This window comes from Myodes glareolus, chromosome 19 (genome assembly GCF_982192425.1).
Source record: "Myodes glareolus chromosome 19, mMyoGla1.1, whole genome shotgun sequence".
In the NCBI taxonomy this organism is placed as follows: Eukaryota; Metazoa; Chordata; class Mammalia; order Rodentia; family Cricetidae; genus Myodes; species Myodes glareolus.
In genome coordinates, this window is record NC_142044.1 from 48,050,797 (window position 1) to 48,071,569 (window position 20,773).

At 46.7% G+C, this 20,773-nt stretch overlaps 1 protein-coding gene across 6 annotated transcripts in view; it reads left to right on the plus strand.

Moving 5' to 3' along the window:
- The window catches only part of Ppara (peroxisome proliferator activated receptor alpha), a 70,600-nt gene extending 49,847 nt beyond the window's left edge, over positions 1-20,753 (plus strand). For 5 of the 6 annotated variants that reach the window (XM_085678554.2, XM_048444927.3, XM_085678553.2 and 2 more), the window contains 5 exons: positions 1,494-1,654; positions 3,453-3,591; positions 4,691-4,893; positions 11,603-12,050; positions 14,723-20,753. In XM_085678554.2, coding sequence (XP_085534680.2) covers positions 1,494-1,654; positions 3,453-3,591; positions 4,691-4,893; positions 11,603-12,050; positions 14,723-14,970 — 1,199 coding nt within the window. In that variant the 3' untranslated portion in view covers positions 14,971-20,753. The remainder of the gene's footprint in view (positions 1-1,493; positions 1,655-3,452; positions 3,592-4,690; positions 4,894-11,602; positions 12,051-14,722) is intronic. The other variant, XM_087899148.1, reaches the window with a different exon arrangement.
- Positions 20,754-20,773: the final 20 nt, after the last annotated feature.

A 20,773-nucleotide genomic window follows, 5' to 3' on the forward strand; every position in this document is an offset into this window, starting at 1 on the left:
ATCTCCTGGGATGGAATGCAGGATGTCAGGCTTAATTAATCTTGGCTACTTCCAGTTCTTAGCAATTAAGTATGAAACTACTGGAACTGGGGAAATGGTTCCATACGTAAAAGTGTTTGCCATGTAAGCATGAGGACCTGACTTCAAAACCTAAAAACGTATGTTTGACAAAAATAAAAGAAGACAATATAGTAAACTGGGTCCACAATCCCCATACTGCATGGAGAAAAAGGTGGGCAGATACAAGAGCCTCCCCAGAAGCCCACAAGCTAAACCAGCTACCTGGTGTACAAAGAGGTAAACAATAGGAGAGAAGCCCTGCCTCAAACAAAGTGGAAGGTGATACCTGACACCAAGTTGTCCCCTGACCTCCATATACATGCCATAGCATGCCATGGCATACACATCTTACATATCCTACATACACGTTTTTTGTTTTTTTTAAAGCCTCTATCTTTGATTTTTGTGTGGACCCAAGTTAGGTGAGTAAGTAAGCAGAGATGCAATTGTTGTCACCTACGACTGTTTAGATTTAAAAGTGGCTGTCCCTTTCGTTCTACGTGTGCACTGGCCATGAGTGACAGCAGCCACTCCACAACCCTGCCGGTGCTTCTGTTGTCAGTTTCAAAAACGTTTCATTGAATGGGTGTTCAGTGGTGGTCCTTGTGGATTTAACTCACAGTGACACACTCCTCATCTGTCTGTCTTCTTGGGTGAAGTATGTATTATTCTATTGATAGGCTTTTGATTCTTTTGGTTTATTGCTGTTTTTTATATGTGTTGTTTTCTGTTGTCTGGTTTTAGGATTTCTTTGTGTCTTTTAGATCCAAGACTTTCAGCGAGTGGGTTTTTAGAAGCATTTTCTCCCCAGCTCTGACGTATCTTTCCATTTCTCTCTCCTTTCTCTGCCGTCTCTCCTCTCTTCTCGCTCAATCTCTTTTCCTGCCTTATTCTCAGCACACTCTCCTCTCCTCTCTCAACTCTCGCTCTTCCATTTCCCCCTTGTCTGCCTCTCCATTTTCTTCTGTCTCTTCTTCACTGTGTAGCCCAAGCTGGTCTTGGCCTGACAATCCTCTTGCCTCCACTTCTGAATTTTAGGGTTAGAAACATGTATCATTGCACCTGACCCGCATGAATCATCAGGCCATATTCTGGTGCCACTGAGTAACAGGGACAACAAGACCGGAAAGCAGCCAGCTCTGTGTTGGTCATGTGGCATGGGAGGCTAGGGCCCACGTGGAGGTCTCTCTCATAATATGGCCTCTGAAGAACTGGAGATAGGGTATGAGGAAGCCGGCTAGTGTACATGAGCTTTGGGAATGGTGACACCATAGTAGCTACGGGCAGTGTGTGGCCAGAGGCAGGGCTGATTCAAGATGGGCACCTGCCCCCATCCTTGGTCCCCCGACTACTTCCAAATCATCTTCCTAGGGATCCGGTTCTAACACAGGTGGTAGCACCTCAAGTCTCACACACTTTCCTCTTCTTTGCAGACACACTCTCTCCAGCTTCCAGCCCCTCCTCAGTCAGTTGCCCTGTGATCCCCACCAACACGGATGAATCCCCAGGCAGTGCACTGAACATTGAGTGTCGGATATGTGGGGACAAGGCCTCAGGCTACCACTACGGAGTCCATGCGTGTGAAGGCTGCAAGGTACAGAGGCCCCGGGTGGAGGGTGTGTTAGCCACATGAGTCCATGACTTTGCTCCTCTGCAAGATGCCCACCACTCTGAAACCTACAGAAAGGGCAGAGAATTGGCCTCATTGGCAGGCTGGCTACTCTTTGGAGAATCTAGGGCAGGTTGCTTTGCTGTACTCTGTAAATACTCTAGAGAGATGCATCCTTCAAAACAAAACAACAACAACAACAAAAAAAAACAAAAACAAAAACAGGGAAACCAAACACGGTTGTTTTAAAAATGTCTCCTCCCACGACACAAAGTGTACGTTCCGTACTTTATCTCGGGACCACCTCAGAAGCCAGTTAGAGCAGAGGTGACTATGCAGTGGGGTGTGTTTACCTACAGCCTCATGACCTCTCCAGGGGCCAGCTAGGGCAGAGGTTACCATGCATTGAGCAAGGGGCTGGCCATCAGACGTGTCCTGCCCCTTGCTCAGAGTCCACAGTCTCTAGCTATTGAAACTGACCCCCACTGGTCGCTTCTGGCACATACTCCCATCCTTCTAGCCCTTCCAGCCACCTGCACCCTCCTGAGTATCTCTATCCTCTCATGAGTCAACTTAACCTCCAGACAGTCATGACCCAGGCCCCACATACATGAAGTGAGTCGCCTTCTGCTGCATATACATTCTCAAGTTTGTCACTTCATGAACGCCATATATGGAAAATTGAGAGATGCACGTTTGCTTAAAAGTCACAGGCTCCCTTCCTAGGACCTTCCAGAAGTATCCAGGCTCTGAGGGAATATCACAGACCTTCCTATACGTCATTCGTGAAGCCCTGCCATTTGTCTTCAGGTGGTCCTGGTGCATGGGGACAGTCAGCCCAGATCCAGGGCCTGGTGGCCCCTGGCATTAACAGTCCTTGCTTCTCACCCTTCCTCGCCATCCCACACATCTTTCTTCCATTCTGCCTCACACACCTAGATGAAGAAGCTACTCCTTCCAATCCCCCCATCCCAATAAAGGCCTGATCCCTTCTGTGTGGGCCTAAGAGTCCACCATGTCAGGCAAGTGGAGGGGGCACACAAAAGCAAAGAATCAAAAGCTAAGATAAATTCCTTTCTGAGTTTTCTTTCTGCGTCCCTTTAAAAGCATGACTTGTGACAGGGCTTTCTGTCGAGGTCGTGTCCAATCGCTTTTGCTTAGTTTTGGCTTTTATGGGTTCACACTGCTTTCTTCATGGTGAAGCCTCAATGCTGCAAGAGGGTTGTTTTTCAAATAACTGGTTTCCTCTTGCTATAGTGTCTGCTCTTCGGGATTTGGTATTGTGGCCCAAGAAACTACCATTCCCTCTTCCCCAGTCAGGTAGGGTCTTTCTAAGATGCTTTGAATTCTGCCTTAGAGCATTATTTTCCATCTTCAATGCACTGAGGTGCACATTTTCTGTTTTCCCCAGTTACATGGCTAGAACTTCAACATGTAGTTTCTTTGGAAAAAGACAGCGAGGCTGGGGTGTAGTTCAGCCGGTAGAGTAATTTCCTCGCATTCACGGAGCCCTGGGTTGGAGCCCCAGCACTCCACAAAGCCAGGCATGGTGGTGCTCAGCCAAGTGGTCTCAGCACTTGGGAGGTGGAAGCGTGGAAGCAGGAAGACCAAGAGTTCAAGGTCATCCTTGGCCACAGAGCAAGCTCTTAGCCAGGCTGGGCTATGTGAGATCCTGTCTCAAAACAAACCAGGCAATCAAATGCACAAGAAAGCCGAGTGACACCAGTCTGGTGACTTACCCAGAGCCTATGTTCTTTAAGTCAGTTTTGTGGCGATATCACAGGGCTTCTTTCGGCGAACTATTCGACTAAAGCTGGTGTATGACAAATGTGACCGAAGCTGCAAGATTCAGAAAAAGAACAGGAACAAATGCCAGTACTGCCGCTTCCACAAGTGCCTGTCTGTTGGAATGTCACACAATGGTAGGTAAGGCTGCTGGGCACACCATGTCAGCCCATGACTCAGTTTATTCTCCTATATTTTATGTGGTTGTGCTGTAAACATATAAGTATCTCCAGCAGCTCGTATTTTGCAGAGCACTTGAAAATATTGTGGTAAGACTTTGCTGTCAACTTGGGGGGGTGGGGTGGGGATCACGAGTGGCAAGATGTCTCATCTCTTCTGTTAAATGTGGGTTTATTCAAACATTATACCATACTGTGAGTTTTGTTTTCTCAGCCATAATCTAATTTAGAACATGGTACCCAGTGAATGTAAACAATTGATTGATTGGATTGATTAGTTTTTAGGTTAGGTGCTTTACTACCCATCCCTGGCTGGTATGGAAATCGCTTTATAAACCAGGCTGGCCTTGAACTCACAGAGATGTATCTGCATCTATATCCAAGAAGTACTAGGAACACAGACATAGTAGTACATGCCTATAATCCCAGCACTCAGAAGGCTGAGTAAAGAAGAGTTTGGTAACTTCATGGCCAGCATGGGCTACATAGAAAGACCCTGTCTCAAAAAATACAAAATAGAGCTGGAGATATATCTCAACTGGTAGAGTGCTTTGGCAGGCATGAGCACCATGTAGACCTGGCCTGTAATTTGAGTACTCAAGGGATAGAGGCAAGAATCTCAGGAGTTCAAGGTCATCCTCCATTATATAGTTAGTTGGAAGCCAGGATGAGGCACTATATGAGAGCTGGGAGGGAGGGAGGAAGGGAAAAAGAGAGATAGGCAGATGATTATAAGTACATAGATAGCTATATAGATAGATGATCAATAGGCAGATGATAGGCAGACAGATGATTGATAGACAGTCAGATGATAGACAGTATATAGATGATAGTTTGCTTTCTGTCCCCTTCACTTTGGCTGATGGCCTACCTGAGGACAGTAAACTACCCCACTGATAAGCTCTGTGGTTGACCTTTAGCCTGCCTAAAAGTGGAAAGTTCGGTCATAATAAGGAATAGGTTTAGCTCATCCTTCCTGGTGTGACCTCTGCCTTGGTCATCACATGCCTTGGTCATTTCTTGCATCTCCCCTTGTCCCATCCCACCCCAACTCCAGCAATTCGTTTTGGGCGGATGCCAAGATCAGAGAAAGCAAAACTGAAAGCAGAAATTCTTACATGTGAACATGATCTGGACGATTCGGAGACTGCAGACCTCAAATCTCTGGCCAAGAGAATCCACGAGGCCTACCTGAAGAACTTCAACATGAACAAGGTCAAGGCCCGGGTCATCCTCGCAGGAAAGACCAGCAATAACCCAGTAGGTGTTCCTGCTGCCCTCAGAACCTTGGTGTATCCCTTGGTGATGTCAGCTGGGGTCACAGGGACTGACTGAGAGCATTGTCCAATGTTGGAAAATAGAATTTATCCCAAAGTCCAAGGAAGGCCATGGAAATACACGGCTCATTCTGAGGCTCTAAGATGTAGCTTGACACCAACAGCTGCCTTCCTACCTGGGCTCGCCTCAGCTCCTAGCAACCGAGACATTATAAAGGCTATGTAATTGATACGCCAAAAATAATATAGTTAATTCCTTACCCAGTATCGGGGTGTTTCTTAAGTGTGCTTTAATCCCTATTTTAAGGCCAGAAATGAAACCTATTCCCTCCCTACTCGAATCACTTATTCTTTTGCTAAGCTAAGCCTACCTCCCTTGTCACCTTTTGCTTCTTCTTCTCTCTAATGGCTCAGGTCTCAGGGAGGGGCCTTTGTTGACCGGATGCACCTCCTATATGTCAGCTTGTCCCTGCATCTGCAGCTCCTATAACACTTGCCTGGCTCATGACCCACTGTTCCCACAGGTGGATAAGCCTGTGTACACTGCAGAAGGGTATCAAGAGCCATTTCCACAGAGGGACCAGCCCTCACTTGGCACAGAAGGACTCTTGCCTGGACGACAGGTTTAATTTATGCTAATGAATAGCTTGGAGCCTTCCTCACTGGGAATTACAAGCAAGAATTTTTAGTCACAGGAAAATGGAGGATTTCACAAGCTACATACTTTAATCAACAAACCCCACCTCTCTTTTACTGGGTCTTCTAATTCTTTGGTGAATTCTCCAGTAAGGTGTGCTGAGACATCTTAGAAGGTTCCAGCAAACTCCACACCAAGTGACCCAAGAGGCCCTTTCCAATTAGAACAGTGGTTCTCAACCTTCCTAATGCGGTGACTCCTTAATACAGTTCCTCATGTTGTGGTGACCCCCAACCATAAAATTATTTTGCTGCTACTTCATAACTGTAATTTTGCTGCTGTAATGAATCATAATGTAAATATCTGATATGCAGGATATCTGATATGTGACCCTGAAGGGGGTCCTGACCCACAGTTGAGAACCATTGAATTAGAACCTTTTCTGGCTCACAGGGTAAAGTTTGCATTTCTATCATGATGACCCCAAACAAGGGAAATTAGAATTTTCATTGGAGACCTTCTATTTCTCCCTCAAACTCGAGATTTATAGCAAGAGTTGGCTTTATTCATACCTAAACACTCTGCTGGAATATTGATTTAATCCTTACTGAGGTGCCTCTGCTTTTTTTTAACCAGATTCCACAAGGTTCTTAGGAGGGAGGGTCCCACTGTCCTCCGTCTTGAAGAAATCAAGACTCATGTGGAAATGAATGATAGAGTAATGATCCAGGGCTGGGGGCTGCTACATTACAAAGACAGAATGGGGAAGGGGTTTGGGAGCTGGTTCAGACAGCTCAATGTCTAAGGACCTGATTTTGGATCCCCAGCTCATACATAATAAGCCAGATGTGGTCATGCATTTCTGTAATCCCAGCACCGTGGAGGCAGAGACAAGAGGATGCTGGAGCTTTCTGGACAGTGGGCTTAGCTACATCAGTGAGCTCCAGGTTCAGTGAGTGACCTTGTCTCAAAAAATTAGAGACTGGCTGAGGAAGACCACCAATGCCCACCTCTGGCCACCACCTACACCTTCAATGCACCAGTGCACCGAACAAACATGTGTGCGCGCGCACACACACACACACACACACACACACACACACACACACACACACATCACATATCACATACAGCACCAAATTAACAACTTATGGCAGCTAACTGCCTGCTTCAGCCACAAATCTCTATGCAGGGACCAGCTTTAGAAGCAATATCCAACTGCTTTTGACCCCTCTGTTGGCCAGAGGTACCTCCTACCCCCAGGTCTCACATCATTTTAGAGGCTGGGCCTTCTCTTCCTGCCCAGCCTGCTGGCCAGCTTCCCAGAACTTGCTGGTCCAGTGTGAGACCCCATCTTTCCTCTTCCATCTATGCCCAATCTGGGACATTTCCAGGTGGCAGAGAGCCTGCCACCAGCTTCGCTACCCTAGCACCTCTGCAGAGCTCTGGTTTTGTTACTGCAGTTGTATTGAGAGACTGTAGGCTGTATATTTTACAAGATTTTAAAAATTATTTTGCATGCATGTGCACGTATGTGCAAGCATGTATGTGTGGACATTTGTGTGTGTATGTGTATGAGTGTGCCTGAATGTGCCTGAGTATGTGTCTGTGTACCACATGTCTGCAGAAGCCTGTGGGAGCCATTGGATTTCCTGGAACTGGAGTTACAGGTGGTTGTGAACCACTGTGTGGGTGCTGCGAACTGAATCCCAGTCTTCAATAGCAACAAGCACTCTTCACCTCTGAGCCGTCTCTTGAACCCCACGTTTTATGACATTTGAAGCTGGGAGTTCCTTTAGGGAGATTAGGCTGTAGCCTTGGTGTACTCAGTTTGACCTGTGTCCAATGGCACAATGCTCAGTGACCATCACGTTCTAGGCTGGGATGAGGCCCCAGCAAGAACCCAGCAGAACATCAGTGAGGCCCAAAAACTACTGCTGGTAGTAGTTTCAGCTGGTAAGCAGTTTAAAGCACATGGATGTGATGCACATGAACTTGTGAGGTGGGGGGATGGGCATTCACACCAACAATGCAGCGCCGTCTTGCTGTCCTGCAGGCCAACTAGGGCAGGCGCAATCATAGACTCCACACACTGTACTGGGAGACAGGAATGCTTGTTCGATGGTATAGCCTAGCAGCCTCTGGTTTGCTGAAAGTTGAGGTCAAGCCCCACTTTGTAAAAGACCCATCTGGAGTTGGTCGGGACATGGGGACCTGGAGGCTGGATTCCACTAAGGTCAGAAGGCAGCTGTGGGGAAAGGTGAGCTTACCCGAGGGAAAGACTGAGGAGTGCTCACATTCACATGAATGGAGGTGCCCACAGAGGCCAGAAGAGGGCACTGGAGCTGGAGTTTCAGACATTGTCAGCTTCCCAATGTGGTTCTGGGAACTGAATGCAGGTTCTCTGCAAGAACAGAGCTTACTTCTTAACTGCTGAGAATTCTTAATTGTCTTTTAGCAAGGGGCCACCTGTTTATTTTGCCGCACCCCGTGAGCTATGTGTGAGCTGAGGCTGCCCTAGTCCTTGGAGATGCCCTTCAGTAATCACCAAGCCCCCTGGAAGGCACAACTCGCCACAGCCCCCTTCTGGAAGAGCCCAACATTTGCCATGTCAGAGTCTCCGGGAGGTCCCAGCCCTACTCACTGTGTTTTTCTAAATCTTGACTATGTGTTTGCTTGCTTCCCACTTTTCTTTCTGCTGAGTGCATGTTAGGAAAAGACAGTGTTCAGAATGAAGGCGACGCTGCTGTTCCGTTCAGTGTTCTCTTGCTGGGAAGAAACTCCATGACCATGGCAGCTCTTATAAAGGAAAACATTTAACTCTATCCCCAGGGGACCTGAGCTGCTTCTTCCTCCAAGGGCACTGCACACACGTGGTGAAACGATGGACATACGGGTAGCAATACCCATACACATAAAATAATTTCAAAAAATGACTCAGACATTCTATAGGCTAAAAGAGCCAAGCTGCCAGGTATCATACTTACAGATTCATGCTCGAGACCCTTTAAAAAAAAAAAAAGTTTTATTTATTTATTTATTTTATCTGAGTGTGCCATCTGCATGTTCTCCTTTATCCCAGAAGAGGGCATCAGATCTCACTTCAGATGGTTGTGAGTTACATGCAGTCGCTGGAAATTGAACTTAGGACCTCTGTAAGACCAGCCAGTGCTCTTAACCACTGAGCCATCTCTTCAGCCCTCGCCCCTATTTTTAAGCTACCACAGCAGTCACAGAGAATCACACATACATCCTCTCTAAACTCTCAACTCACTCCGGTGCCTTGTAACTCCTGACGGAGTGTGAGCCCTATGGAAATGATCATTACGCTGGAGTGTTTGGGCAAGACAAGAGAAAAAAAGTCTCAGGGCCGAGAGTTCTCTCTGTGGTAGAGAGGCCTTCCCAGCATAAACAATCTCCATAATTACAAATACTCTAAAATCGGTACTCATTCAGTATGGACACTAAATTTTAATTATTAAGAGTTATATTAAATTTAGTATGTGTATGTGGAGGCATGTGTGTGGAGGTCAGAGGACAGCCCAGAGAGTCAGTCTTTGTCTATTGTGTGGGTCCTGGGGATCAAACTCAGGTCTTCAGGTTTGGAAACACACACTTCCACCCACCACGCTATCTCACCTGCCCTAAAAACGTGGACCTACTGTATTTCTGTAGTCCCTTAAACCAGACTTTCACTGCTTGTCTTTTCGGAAGCATAACTGTATCCAAATTAACCACAAGAAGGTGGTTATCAGACCTGTTGTTAGGACCCTTCGAGACACTTTCTTTTTGTCTACCTAGATCTGACTTGAGATATCCAGTGGCTTGGCTCTGAGTTTTGCCCATAGAATGTCCGGGAGTCAATTTTTATTATCTTGTGTGTATGGGTATTTTTGCCTGCACATATATCCGTGCACCACACGTGTGCAATGGCCTTGGAGGGAGAAGGGAAGTTCCAGCCCCCTTGGGACTAGAGTTACAGATTGTCATACATCACCACAAGGGTGCTTGGTGGTACCAGATACTCTGGAAGGCAGGCCATGCACTTTACCTCTGAGCCATCTCTCCAGCCCCAACAGTAAGTCATTTTTAATGCATCTCCTTTCATTAATATAGAATCATTTTTTTTGGTCCAATGCTATATTGCAAGTTCAGGCTCTGCCTAAACACCTCACAGACAATTGCTTCTTTTCCACACATCCTCCTGACTCTGTACCAGGCATATCCCAGGTGCCTTGACTATGCATCTATTCTGTGGTTCCTGAAGATGCTCTTAACAGCCCAGCATAGGGGGAGAGGACCAGGCTCTTCCTAGGTAGCTGGAATGCTTCTGCTCTACAGTTAGATACACTGGATTGAAGCAATCCTGGCCACCTCATGAGTGACCTGTGCTCACTCAGTATAGACATTGTGTGTATGTGCATGCATGCACGCACATGTGTGTTATAGATGGTCCCAAAATTCGGATCCCTTGATGCTGTCACTCCTGCTTGGCAAATATGAGTTCTGGCCAGTGGTGAGGTAAATTCAGGCTCTGCCCAGTGTCCCTGACATTTAATCCCTCTGAGCACAGTGACTGCAAACAGCTGTTTGTCCCAGCGACAAGTGATTTTTTAAACAGTTTATATTTTTAAGTTGCACACATTTATGGGATATAGTTTGAAAATCAGATGTAAATACAAAATGTGTGCTGATAAAATCAGAGCAGTGTGTCCACCTCCTTAAATAGTTATCATGTCCAGAAGTCCAAAGTCCCTGTAAACTCCTTATGAAAAATGCAATATCCCTGGAGTCGATGGCATTACCAGACCCCTCTCTCTCCCGTCTCCCTTCTCTCCAGAGTCTCTTCCCTACTCTCTGTTCCTGTGAGGCCAGTGTTTTTAGCACACACATGAGCGACAATACATGGTATTTGTGTCCTTTGGTTTCCTCCATTTGGTACAAATACCAGGATGTCTTTTTATGACCAAATAATATTCTATTGGCATAGTCATTCATCTGCCAATGGCCATCCTTGTTGCTTCCACATTTGTCTCTGGGGAATGGTGTGGCAGTAGCCGTAAAGATCCGGCATCTCATAGCCAGTTTCCTTTGATTGCCTTATTTATTGCTTGCCCAGTTACTGTGACAGAATACATAGCGAACGTGAGTTAGTGTTGGGCTGATGATAGCTCCGGTCCATTGTGATAGGGAAGGCGTGATGGAGCATGAGGCATCTGGGCACATCGTGGCCACAGCCAGGATCAGGGATGATCGGTGCTTACTCTCCAGCCTAGGGAATGGTGTCGCCCACATTCAGGGAGGCTCTTCCGCCTCAGTTAAACCTCTGGATATAAATGTCCTTACGGTTTGTCTCACCACCAGTCTGATGATCCAGAGTAACTGTCACATGCTTACATAGCAGTGACAAAGCTGGACGGTTCACTAGACTTTATAAAGAGGCAGGACCTGCAGGTGTGGATGCCATGGTGACCTGCAGGTGTGGATGGTAATGGTGAACCTGCAGGTGTGGATGCCATGGTGGATCTGCAGGTGTGGATGGTAATGGTGAACCTGCAGGTGTGGATGCCATGGTGGATCTGCAGGTGTGGATGCCATGGTGGATCTGCAGGTGTGTGTACCATGGTGACCCACAGGCGTGTGTACCATGGTGACCCTCAGGTGTGTGTGCCATGGTGACCCGCAGGTGTGTGTGCCATGGTGACCTGCAGGTGTGTGTGCCATGGTGACCCGCATATTTTTACATGCCCGTATTTATGTCTGCTCCCCTCCTTCCTGGAAATCAAACCAACGTCCTCTGCAATGACTGCTGAGTTATCTCTCCGGCCCCGACAACTGTTATCTTACTGACTTATTTGTTAGTTTTCTACAGAATCTTTGTCTGATTTTGAAAGCCTAATTACAGGTCTGCACTACACATGTATTTTGAATCAGCCCAGCACCAAGCTTGGAGATTTAGACACAGTAGCTTCCAATTAGTTCATTGCTGTTTAAGGGGACTGCATAGTTTGTCATAGGGTAGCCACTTGATTGACGTTAGCACCTTCCTTTGTAGCCTTTCGTCATACATGACATGGAGACCTTGTGTATGGCTGAGAAGACGCTTGTGGCCAAGATGGTGGCCAATGGCATCCAAAATAAGGAGGCAGAAGTTCGTATCTTCCACTGCTGCCAATGTATGTCCGTGGAGACCGTCACCGAGCTCACAGAATTCGCCAAGGCCATCCCAGGCTTTGCAAACTTGGACCTGAATGACCAAGTAACCTTGTTAAAGTACGGTGTGTATGAAGCCATATTCACAATGCTGTCCTCCTTAATGAACAAAGACGGGATGCTGATAGCGTATGGCAACGGCTTCATCACGCGGGAGTTCCTGAAGAACTTGAGGAAACCATTCTGTGACATCATGGAGCCCAAGTTTGATTTTGCCATGAAGTTCAATGCCCTCGAACTGGATGACAGTGACATTTCCCTTTTTGTGGCTGCTATAATTTGCTGTGGAGGTAAGTTGATATGCCACTGTTGACTACTTACAGGCTTCCCTCTGGAGGAACTCAACGGTTGTAGATACAGTGCCAGCCTGGGCTCTGATACAGTGAAGTGGGAACTGGCAGGGTGGGATGGTGTCTGAGCCCGAGTTACTGCCAAGCAGAATTGAGAATATATCTACTATATGTTGCGGTTGCGTTACTATAGTATTTATTAATGCATATTGGCATATTATATGCCTAAATTAAATATATGCTCTATGGATAATACAATTATATCAAATATAAGTGTCTTAGATATACATAATATACAGTGATAATTTGTACTATTAATATTATAATTATTGTAGTAGATAATAGTCTGGAAAGTACAGGTCTGGGGTAGGTACAGTGCTGTTAATACTGATGTTAATTCATGCTAACCGGAAGCAGCTGCAAGGTCTGCTTTGCCAGAAGGAACAGTCCCAGGGAAGGAGGATCTGGGCCTCACTGGGGAAGCTGGCCCTGTGGTCCCTGATATTTGGCACAGCACTGCGCTTCTTTAAATAGCCTTGTCTCTGGTCTAGGAAGGTCATCCACCTACTGTAAGCCCAGTTGACCTTGCCTGGCCTTGGCATAGAGCTGCGGGTGACCATTCTTCCCAACTGCCAGAAGCCATCCTGCCCTTCCCAGTCACTGTCTGGCAGGTGATTAGTTGGATTGAAGGTGCATCATTACTCTCATAAAGCACAAAATCACCACAGATCTGTAGCATTTGTCAGGGTCCTTTGTGTGATTGCGTGTGGATGGGGGAGGGCGGCAAGGCCATGCAGAGTTGCACATACACAGTCTTTCATGGCTGCAGTCCTGCACCTGCCCTGTGGCTATGGGAACTGTCCCATATGGAAAATAGTAAACTTGCTGTGGTGAAGTTAAAACTATAAAGAGTGAATCATTCCACCATTGGAAAATGTAACCATGGGGTTGGGAAGATGGCTCAGTCAATAAAGTGCTTGCCACACAAGCATGAGGACCTGAGTTTGAACCCAGAACCCACATTTTAAAAAAGCTGGATGTAATCTTGTAATCCCAGTGCTGTGGAGGCAGGGACACCTAAGTCCATGGGGCTGACTGGACAGCCAGATTAGCCTACTTGGTGAAGAGCTCCAGGCCAGTGAGAGACCTGTCTCAAAAAACAACAAGCAATTTCATCAATACGTACGTACACAAAATACAAATATGTATGTACACTAAAACCTTAGTTATTTATATTTATTTTACTACTAAACCAATGAAGATTAAAACTCATATCAGGGGCAGGAGAGATGGCTCATCGGTTACAAGTATGTGCTATTCTTGCAGAGAACCCGAGTTCAGGTCCCAGAATCCATGTCAGACAGCTCACAGTAGCCTATCACTCCAGCTCCAGGGGATCCAACGCCCACTTCAGGTCTTCCAGAGAGCTGTACGCATGGGCGTCCCCCACCCTCCCAACACACACATACACATAATTAAAATAAGTATATAAAAATAAACCCACTTTAAAAAAAAGATAAATTTGTTAAAGGATACATTTTAAATTTCAATCAGATTACCAAACTAAAATTGTATAGACTCTACATTTTGATTACCATGATACCTGCTTTGCTTTTAAATATTAAGATTAAATTTCTGAACTTTCTGTAAAGGAAAAACTGATACAAATGACATAATAATTGATAATATGATTTAGAGATGTCACTACCCTCTGGAAACAGGGAACAAAATAGATAAAATAAGCATATGTTATCTGTAAGATGTTCCAAACATAAATAAGGGCCAGTGAGCTGGGCTGGTGGCTAAAGCCCTTGCTGAGCGAGCCTGGCTGCTCAGTTTGTTCTCTGGAACAGCATAAAGGTAGAAAGAGAAAACCAGCTCCCAATGGCAAACATGAATTATGAAATAAATACTCCTATATTGTAAATAAAATGTCTTCTATCCCTATCCCTATCCCTATCCCTATCCCTATCCCTATCCCTATCCCTATACATATACATATACATATACATATGCCCCCAAAAAAATAAACACTCCATCGTTAGCAGCTTTTAAGACCTGGTCATGCGTGGATGAGGTTTAAAAGGCACAGCTGTCTGGATGGGCTAGGACCTGAAACTGCCCCAGGAAGGCCACCTAGTGAGAGGAGCGGTACTTCCTGCTGTGCGCTCTCCCAACTCCAGGGGCTCCTTGGCATACTGCCCAGCCATGATCCTCCCAGCCCCCATCACTTCGCAGTCTGCCCTCCACCTGGGCCTCACCGGAGGTATTGAAGCAGAGCCCGATCAGCCGCACTCCTTCGGTACTGGTGGGAAGCAGAATTCACAGCTTTACCCCAGGGAAGAATTACTTCATTTCCTACATTACACAAAGATGTGGCCTGGTTTGGGGCCTGTCAGGCCAGGTGAATCCAGAAATGGGGGCTGCACTATACGGGGGATGGAGGTGGCGCTATGTACTGGCCCTGTAAAGAGCTAGGAGCGCGAGTCATGTCTGTCCCCATCAGAGCCAGCAACGGTGGAAAAGTCTGTCTGGCCTCTGGTCAGGTTGCCATGTGAAAGTCACTCGGCGCCTTCTCCACGGGGCCACGATAAGCAGTGACACTTGGCTCCTCCACTGACCAGTGGCTCTCGGATGGTCACACAGACGTCTCTCTCTTCTTTTGAGCGTAGATCGGCCTGGCCTTCTAAACATAGGATACATTGAGAAGATGCAGGAGGGTATCGTCCACGTGCTCAAGCTCCACCTGCAGAGCAACCATCCCGATGATACCTTTCTCTTCCCGAAACTTCTTCAAAAAATGGTGGACCTTCGGCAGCTGGTCACGGAGCATGCGCAGCTCGTGCAGGTCATCAAGAAGACCGAGTCCGACGCAGCGCTGCACCCGCTACTGCAGGAGATCTACAGGGACATGTACTGATTTCTCCCGAGATGGCAGCCATGGCCACCGTCCAGGGACCTCTGAGGTCTGCAGCCCCACACAGGAGAGCAGGGATTTGCACAGACGATCACCCTCCTACCCTTGGAGATGAAGAGGGCTGAGCCTAGGTAATGCAGGCTCTTCCCACGTCTTTCCTTTCTGAATTGGGCACTTCTAAGAACACCTGTTTCTCAAACGCTGGTGAGCGGAGGCGGATAGGATTCAGACAATCACAGGGAATGGCAGGCCCCAGGCTGATCTTAACCAGTCCCGCGCTAATCAACGCACATTTTTCTACATCACGTTTATAATTTGCCCCTATAATTAATGTGTAACCTCAAAGTCTGAGTGTTTTCGTCTCTGCTCACCGACCTTCTGGCTGTTTGTGCCGTTGTAAATCCTGAAAACTAATCTGCACTTTTTAACCAATGTCTGATACACAAAGGCAGGATGAACCCCGAGTGACAAGTTCTGCAATCCTGTTCATGTTAACCCCATAGCGTGTGGGCATGACAGCAGTTCCAGAGATGGAGTCACAGAAGATCTATAAATGCTCCTCTAGGCCCTCTCTGGCAGCTCCTTTAATATGACACTTTATGGCTTTTTTGTTTTTAAATTTGATGGGGAGATACTCCCTGGAGTGGAGAAGGCAAAGGTGACTTTACTACCCAGGCTTGGAGGGTCTGGTCACCCTGGAGAACAAGAGGCAGGGGTGTGGTGTCCTTCCCCTTCTCTCCGTACTCAATAGAAGATCTCACAACACTTGATTGGGTTTTTGTTGTTGTGTTGTTTTATTTCAGAGAATTAGATGATAAAGTCCCTTTTCTTCAGTCCCAGTGGGCAAGCAGTGCTGACTACCTTCGGGAAAAACAGTTGGCGCAGAGAATTCGCAGACCTCACGGACCTGCCAGCACCTGCCCTCCAAGAGGGTGGCTGCATATTTCCAATCAGGGTGTAGCTTTTGTGCCCCTGCCCCATCTTTAGAAAATTTTGATTCTTCTGACGTCACATTATCTGTTGTTAAAGAATGATCAAGATGGATACTGCCAGGGAGTTGGGGATGTAGCTCAGTTGGCAGAACCCTAGTGCTGCTTTCTACTGGGCATGGTGGTGCGTGCCTGTAACCTCAAAATGTTTAAGGTCACCTTCATATAAATACTTAAGTTTGATTCCAGTCTGTGCTGCATGAGACCCTGTTTTTCTTTAAAAAAAAAATTGATGCAGATAAAATATTCAAGATCAGCATTATGAAGAGAGTAGAGTATGGAAATATGGCCATGATAGTTCAAGTAGGAAAAGGGAAAATTAGGATCAAGACATGCCTTAAGATTTGCACACTTATGGCTGAGTGGTGGTTGTGCACACCTTTAATCCCCACACTCGGGAGGCGCAGGCAGGTGGACCTCTGTGGGTTTTGGGTCCAGCCTAGTAGGGCCAGCCTGGTCTACAGAGTTAGTTCAAGGACAGTCAAGGCTACACAGAGAAACCCTGTCTCAAAAAACAAAATAGAATGAGTCTTTTTCTGTCCCACCAGCCAGCTCCCAAATAATGACACAGAAACTTCTGATTAATTACAAAAGCTTGGCCTATAGCTTAGGCTTCTTCCTAACTAGCTCTTATAACTTAAATTAACCCATTTATATTAATCTATGTTCTATCACATGGCATTACCTCTCTTCCATCTTGGACCTCCTGTTTCCTCTTCATGTCTCCTGGAGTCTCTAGGGTGTTGAGATTCCTCCCCCTCTTCCTTTCTCTCCCTTTCTCTCTTCCAGCCTATACCTCTCCTGCCTAGCCATTGGCCGTTCAGCTTTTTATTACACCAATCACAGCACTACATCATCATACCGTGTACAAATATCCCACAACATCTCCCTCTCTCTTTCTTTCTCTCCTTCCTCCATGTCTTCTTTCCTCTCTTCCTTCCTCATTCTCGCTTTCCCACTTTTCCCTCCTCCCTTCCTGCCAGACAAAGGCTCCGCTGGACAGCAGTCCCTGCAGGTAGTCTGCCCAGGCTCTCAGGAATCAGTGGCAGAGCAAATCAGCTCCATGTATGATCCCAGTGAGGGTTGAGCTCATTCGGGAAGAAGCCGGCCTCTGTGGCACATGGCATACCCAGTCTTTGGTCCTTCCATCAGGCTAGAGCTGGACCTAGGTTTAAAGGGTTAAAGGTTGGATTCCAGTTCCAAGTCTCTTCAGTGCACCTGGCCCCAACCAGGGTAGACTCCTGTTCTAATGGGCCTTAGACAAATGCCACTCCAGGGTAGGTGACCTTGGAAAGAGAGTTTTGAATCATGGCTTTTTGGAGTAGCCATGCACTCTATTTGAACTTCCATAAAACTTATAAAAGTAGCCCCTTGCCGTATGCTTTCAGCATGGACCACACAGCTGACTGACAGCTCTGTGTCGGCTTGCATCAGAGCTGATGCTCAGTGGTGTTCATGAAGATGCTGTTTTCTCAGAGCCTTGTGTGACTGCCAGTGAGTTATCCCCAGTGAAACCAGGAGGGACCACAGTGACCTTGGCTTGAAAGTCACTCTGACTTTGTGCACTTTCATTAATAGGAAGGATATTCATGATGTGGCTACATAGTGATAGGATCTTTCAGGTCACCTAGTCAGATATAGCAAGGTGACGGTCACCCAAGCCTTGCCAGGTCAAATACTGTAGCACATGTAGGAACGATAATGTGGGCAACTGTGGTCTGCCAGAAGTCAGTGACATCAACCAATAGCCCAGTAAGAGATGCCACCTTGGTTCCTGGAGCTCTAGAGCAGGGGTGTGGAGCCACTTCTCGGCACTGAGGGCAAAACTCTCCTGGTGCCAGACTCCTTGGAGACCAGTAGGGACCAAGTCTCTCCTCCTCAACTCCTGTGTCCAGGAGATGTATGTGTCTCTGTGAACAAACATCTGCTGTTAAAGGGAGCTTTAAAGATGCACTTTGTGCAAAAATGGCTGTTATCTATTGAACTGAGGTCTACCTGACTTCCTCTGTGATCCTGTCTACAGGGGCCACTCCACTAGTCCCTCCCTCCATACCACCTCTTTCCAATCATCTTATAGGCCTTTCCCCAGGAGAGATTCTTGAAGCAGACCTTCAGCGAACATGGCCCCTGGGCTGCTCTACACTCAGCTTGTATCTGTCTGATCCCAAACATATCTCACCTTGAGCCTTTATCAACACACCATGACATGGGCTATGCTGGACACTCAGCAGCCTGACGCATGGTGGAAAGGGATTTTTGCCCTGCTTCAATGGCCGTGTATTTTGAAAATTTCTTGCTAAAGTTCAGCTTAAAGGTTTTTGGGTGTCCCCTGAGATTGACTAGCTTTTGGCCCAGGGCCTCCTAGAGCCAGAAAGCCCACCACCTTTGCAGAATCTCTCTTTAACCTTTGTGGCCTTTCGAGATGAAGATCCCACTAGAAAAATGTAGTCAGTCCCAGTGTCCCCACTTCACAGCCTCTGGAGGGATGAGAACAGGAACCTAAACGGATCTTCAAGTAGACACCACCAGCCTGATGGCTGGAGGGTCAGCCTGGTTTCCCGGCGGCCCACCAGGCACCACTCTGTCCCCAGTCCCGCTTGTATGGCTGACACCCGTGAACAGAATAGGGTAAGAATATCAGAGCAACAGTCTGACTCAGAACAGAGATGGCCTTCGTCTTTCTTTGAAAACACAACACACACTAAGACTGCATTAAGACAGGTTTGGATTTAAATTACTAGATCATGTGCCTCACTGAGCCTCCTCTGAGGAATGTATTGGCATCTCTGGTTTTTCCTCAGTGGAGTGGGATATTCAGGCCCCTTGTCAGGACAGAGTGGGAGAGGCCTGTCACCAGTCTGGGATCCCGAGGACATTTTTTTCAGCATCAGACCCCAGCCAACAGCTGTCGCATCCATGTCTCAGAATCTCAGAGACATGAGAAGTAGAGCTTGTTGCTTTGCTCCCTCAAGAGAACTCCTTTTGTCAGGGAGAGTGGTTGCATAGTGAGGCGCACCTTTTGGGGAGTCCTGTGCCAACCAGAACTGTGATCAAACTGTATCTGTGGTCACTGTCATGTCTTGACCATGCAGCTGACAGCACCCGACACCTCAGTGGCTGCCAGGTGCCATTGTTGGCAAAGAAAAACGAGAAATATCAAGTTTTATGTCATAGACAGCAACCAAGCTGTTTCATTTTCTTTTTATTTAAAAGTTTGCCAGTTGAGGTCAAATATAAAAACTCTGGAATTATCTGTGGGGAGAGGATATAATAGTCTCCTCTTCACATCTCTTTCCCCCTTGTCCAGCTTCGAATTCATTTATTCAGTGAAACATGCTTCACCCCTGGGGCACAGGTCACCCCTACAGCGGTGAGGTCAGAGCAGAGGCTCCCTGGCCGGCCTGCAGGGGGCACTTGGGCATCTTTCCCAGACCCCTGGGACTCAGTATGTGTCAAGTCATATAGAGTCTGGATTCAGGCCCTGAAGCCCAGCAAGTGGCTGATCTTTTCCTGGTAAAGTTGTCACTGGGGGAAATTTCACTTTTAAAAAAAAAGGCACAGCCAGCTCTTTTGTCAGGCCTGAAACCAAGTGTACCTCACAACAGATGACTGCCACTTGGCACCTTTCTAGGAAGATGTCAGTATTAGCCATGTTTTCTGCACTGAATGAAAAAGAATTATCTTCATAGCTATATCTTAAATACTGTGATTTCTGTTTTTTGTTTTTTAAATGCTCTGATACAAGCAGTTGACTAGCTTGTGATTGTGTGTCTAATTGCCAACACCTGGAATCTTCTAAGTCAGGGTTCAGTGCGGTGTATGTTCAAAGCCTGGCCCTTGAACCTGCTGGACACAGGAAGCCCAAATACACAACAGCACCACTGCCCGTGAGCGCATGCCCCACACCCAAGCTGTGCACTTTCTTTCCACTGTAGGAATCTGTTCCTTTAGTCATTGCTTTTTTTTTTCTTTTTTTTCCCCCTTGCAACAAGTGCAAGCCAATCTGTTTGTATCCATCTCTGCCAGCCAGGCCTTCCTGAACCCTGACTGGAAGTCACCAACCTTACTCCGGTGTTGCTATCAAGGCCACTGAGTAGGCTTGTAGGGTCAACAGATGCCCGCTATTCAGGGAATTGTTACCTATAAATTACCAAAGAACTGTGGTGATCTGAGTTGTTCCACTATGTCTCCATGTCATTTCCAGTTTCCTGGCTACATTGCTCCTTGGTGTGTCTCCAAGACCCACAATGCCATCACACTAGAACCCAAGGGGAGGGGTCTGACAGACACACACAAGGACATGCTCATTTCCAAAGCAAGGTCTGAGCCCAGCTTTCTGCAACCTGCTCACTGCTGTCCATGTGCCATTCCCTCAGACCTGGGGGCCTGCAGCCCTTCTTCACTTCTGTGGTAAGCACGGTCCTGAACAGGGATTGTTGAGCCAGTGCCAGCATCCTCTCCCACCTCCCAGCTCTTCATGGATACAGGGCTACCCAGGACATCAGGAATCCAGGGTGAACACAGAAGCACAAATATAATTTACTAGTCACATGAACTGACTGGTTCCAGGCAATTAGAAAATGGCTGTAACTTAACCTTAATTAAAAAAAATATTGAGTCTTCTCCATTTTCTCCATAGGAGATTGAACTGACTGTATGCATTGATTTATATCCTGAATTTATGGGAACCTGTATGTTTGGAATGCCCTACTGTAAGACTGATGAATGTAAAGAGTTAATTTCAGGGTACAGTTTTGCCTTAATGGTTTTAAAAAAATAAACTATTTTTAAAACTTGGTTGGTTTGTTTTGAATGAT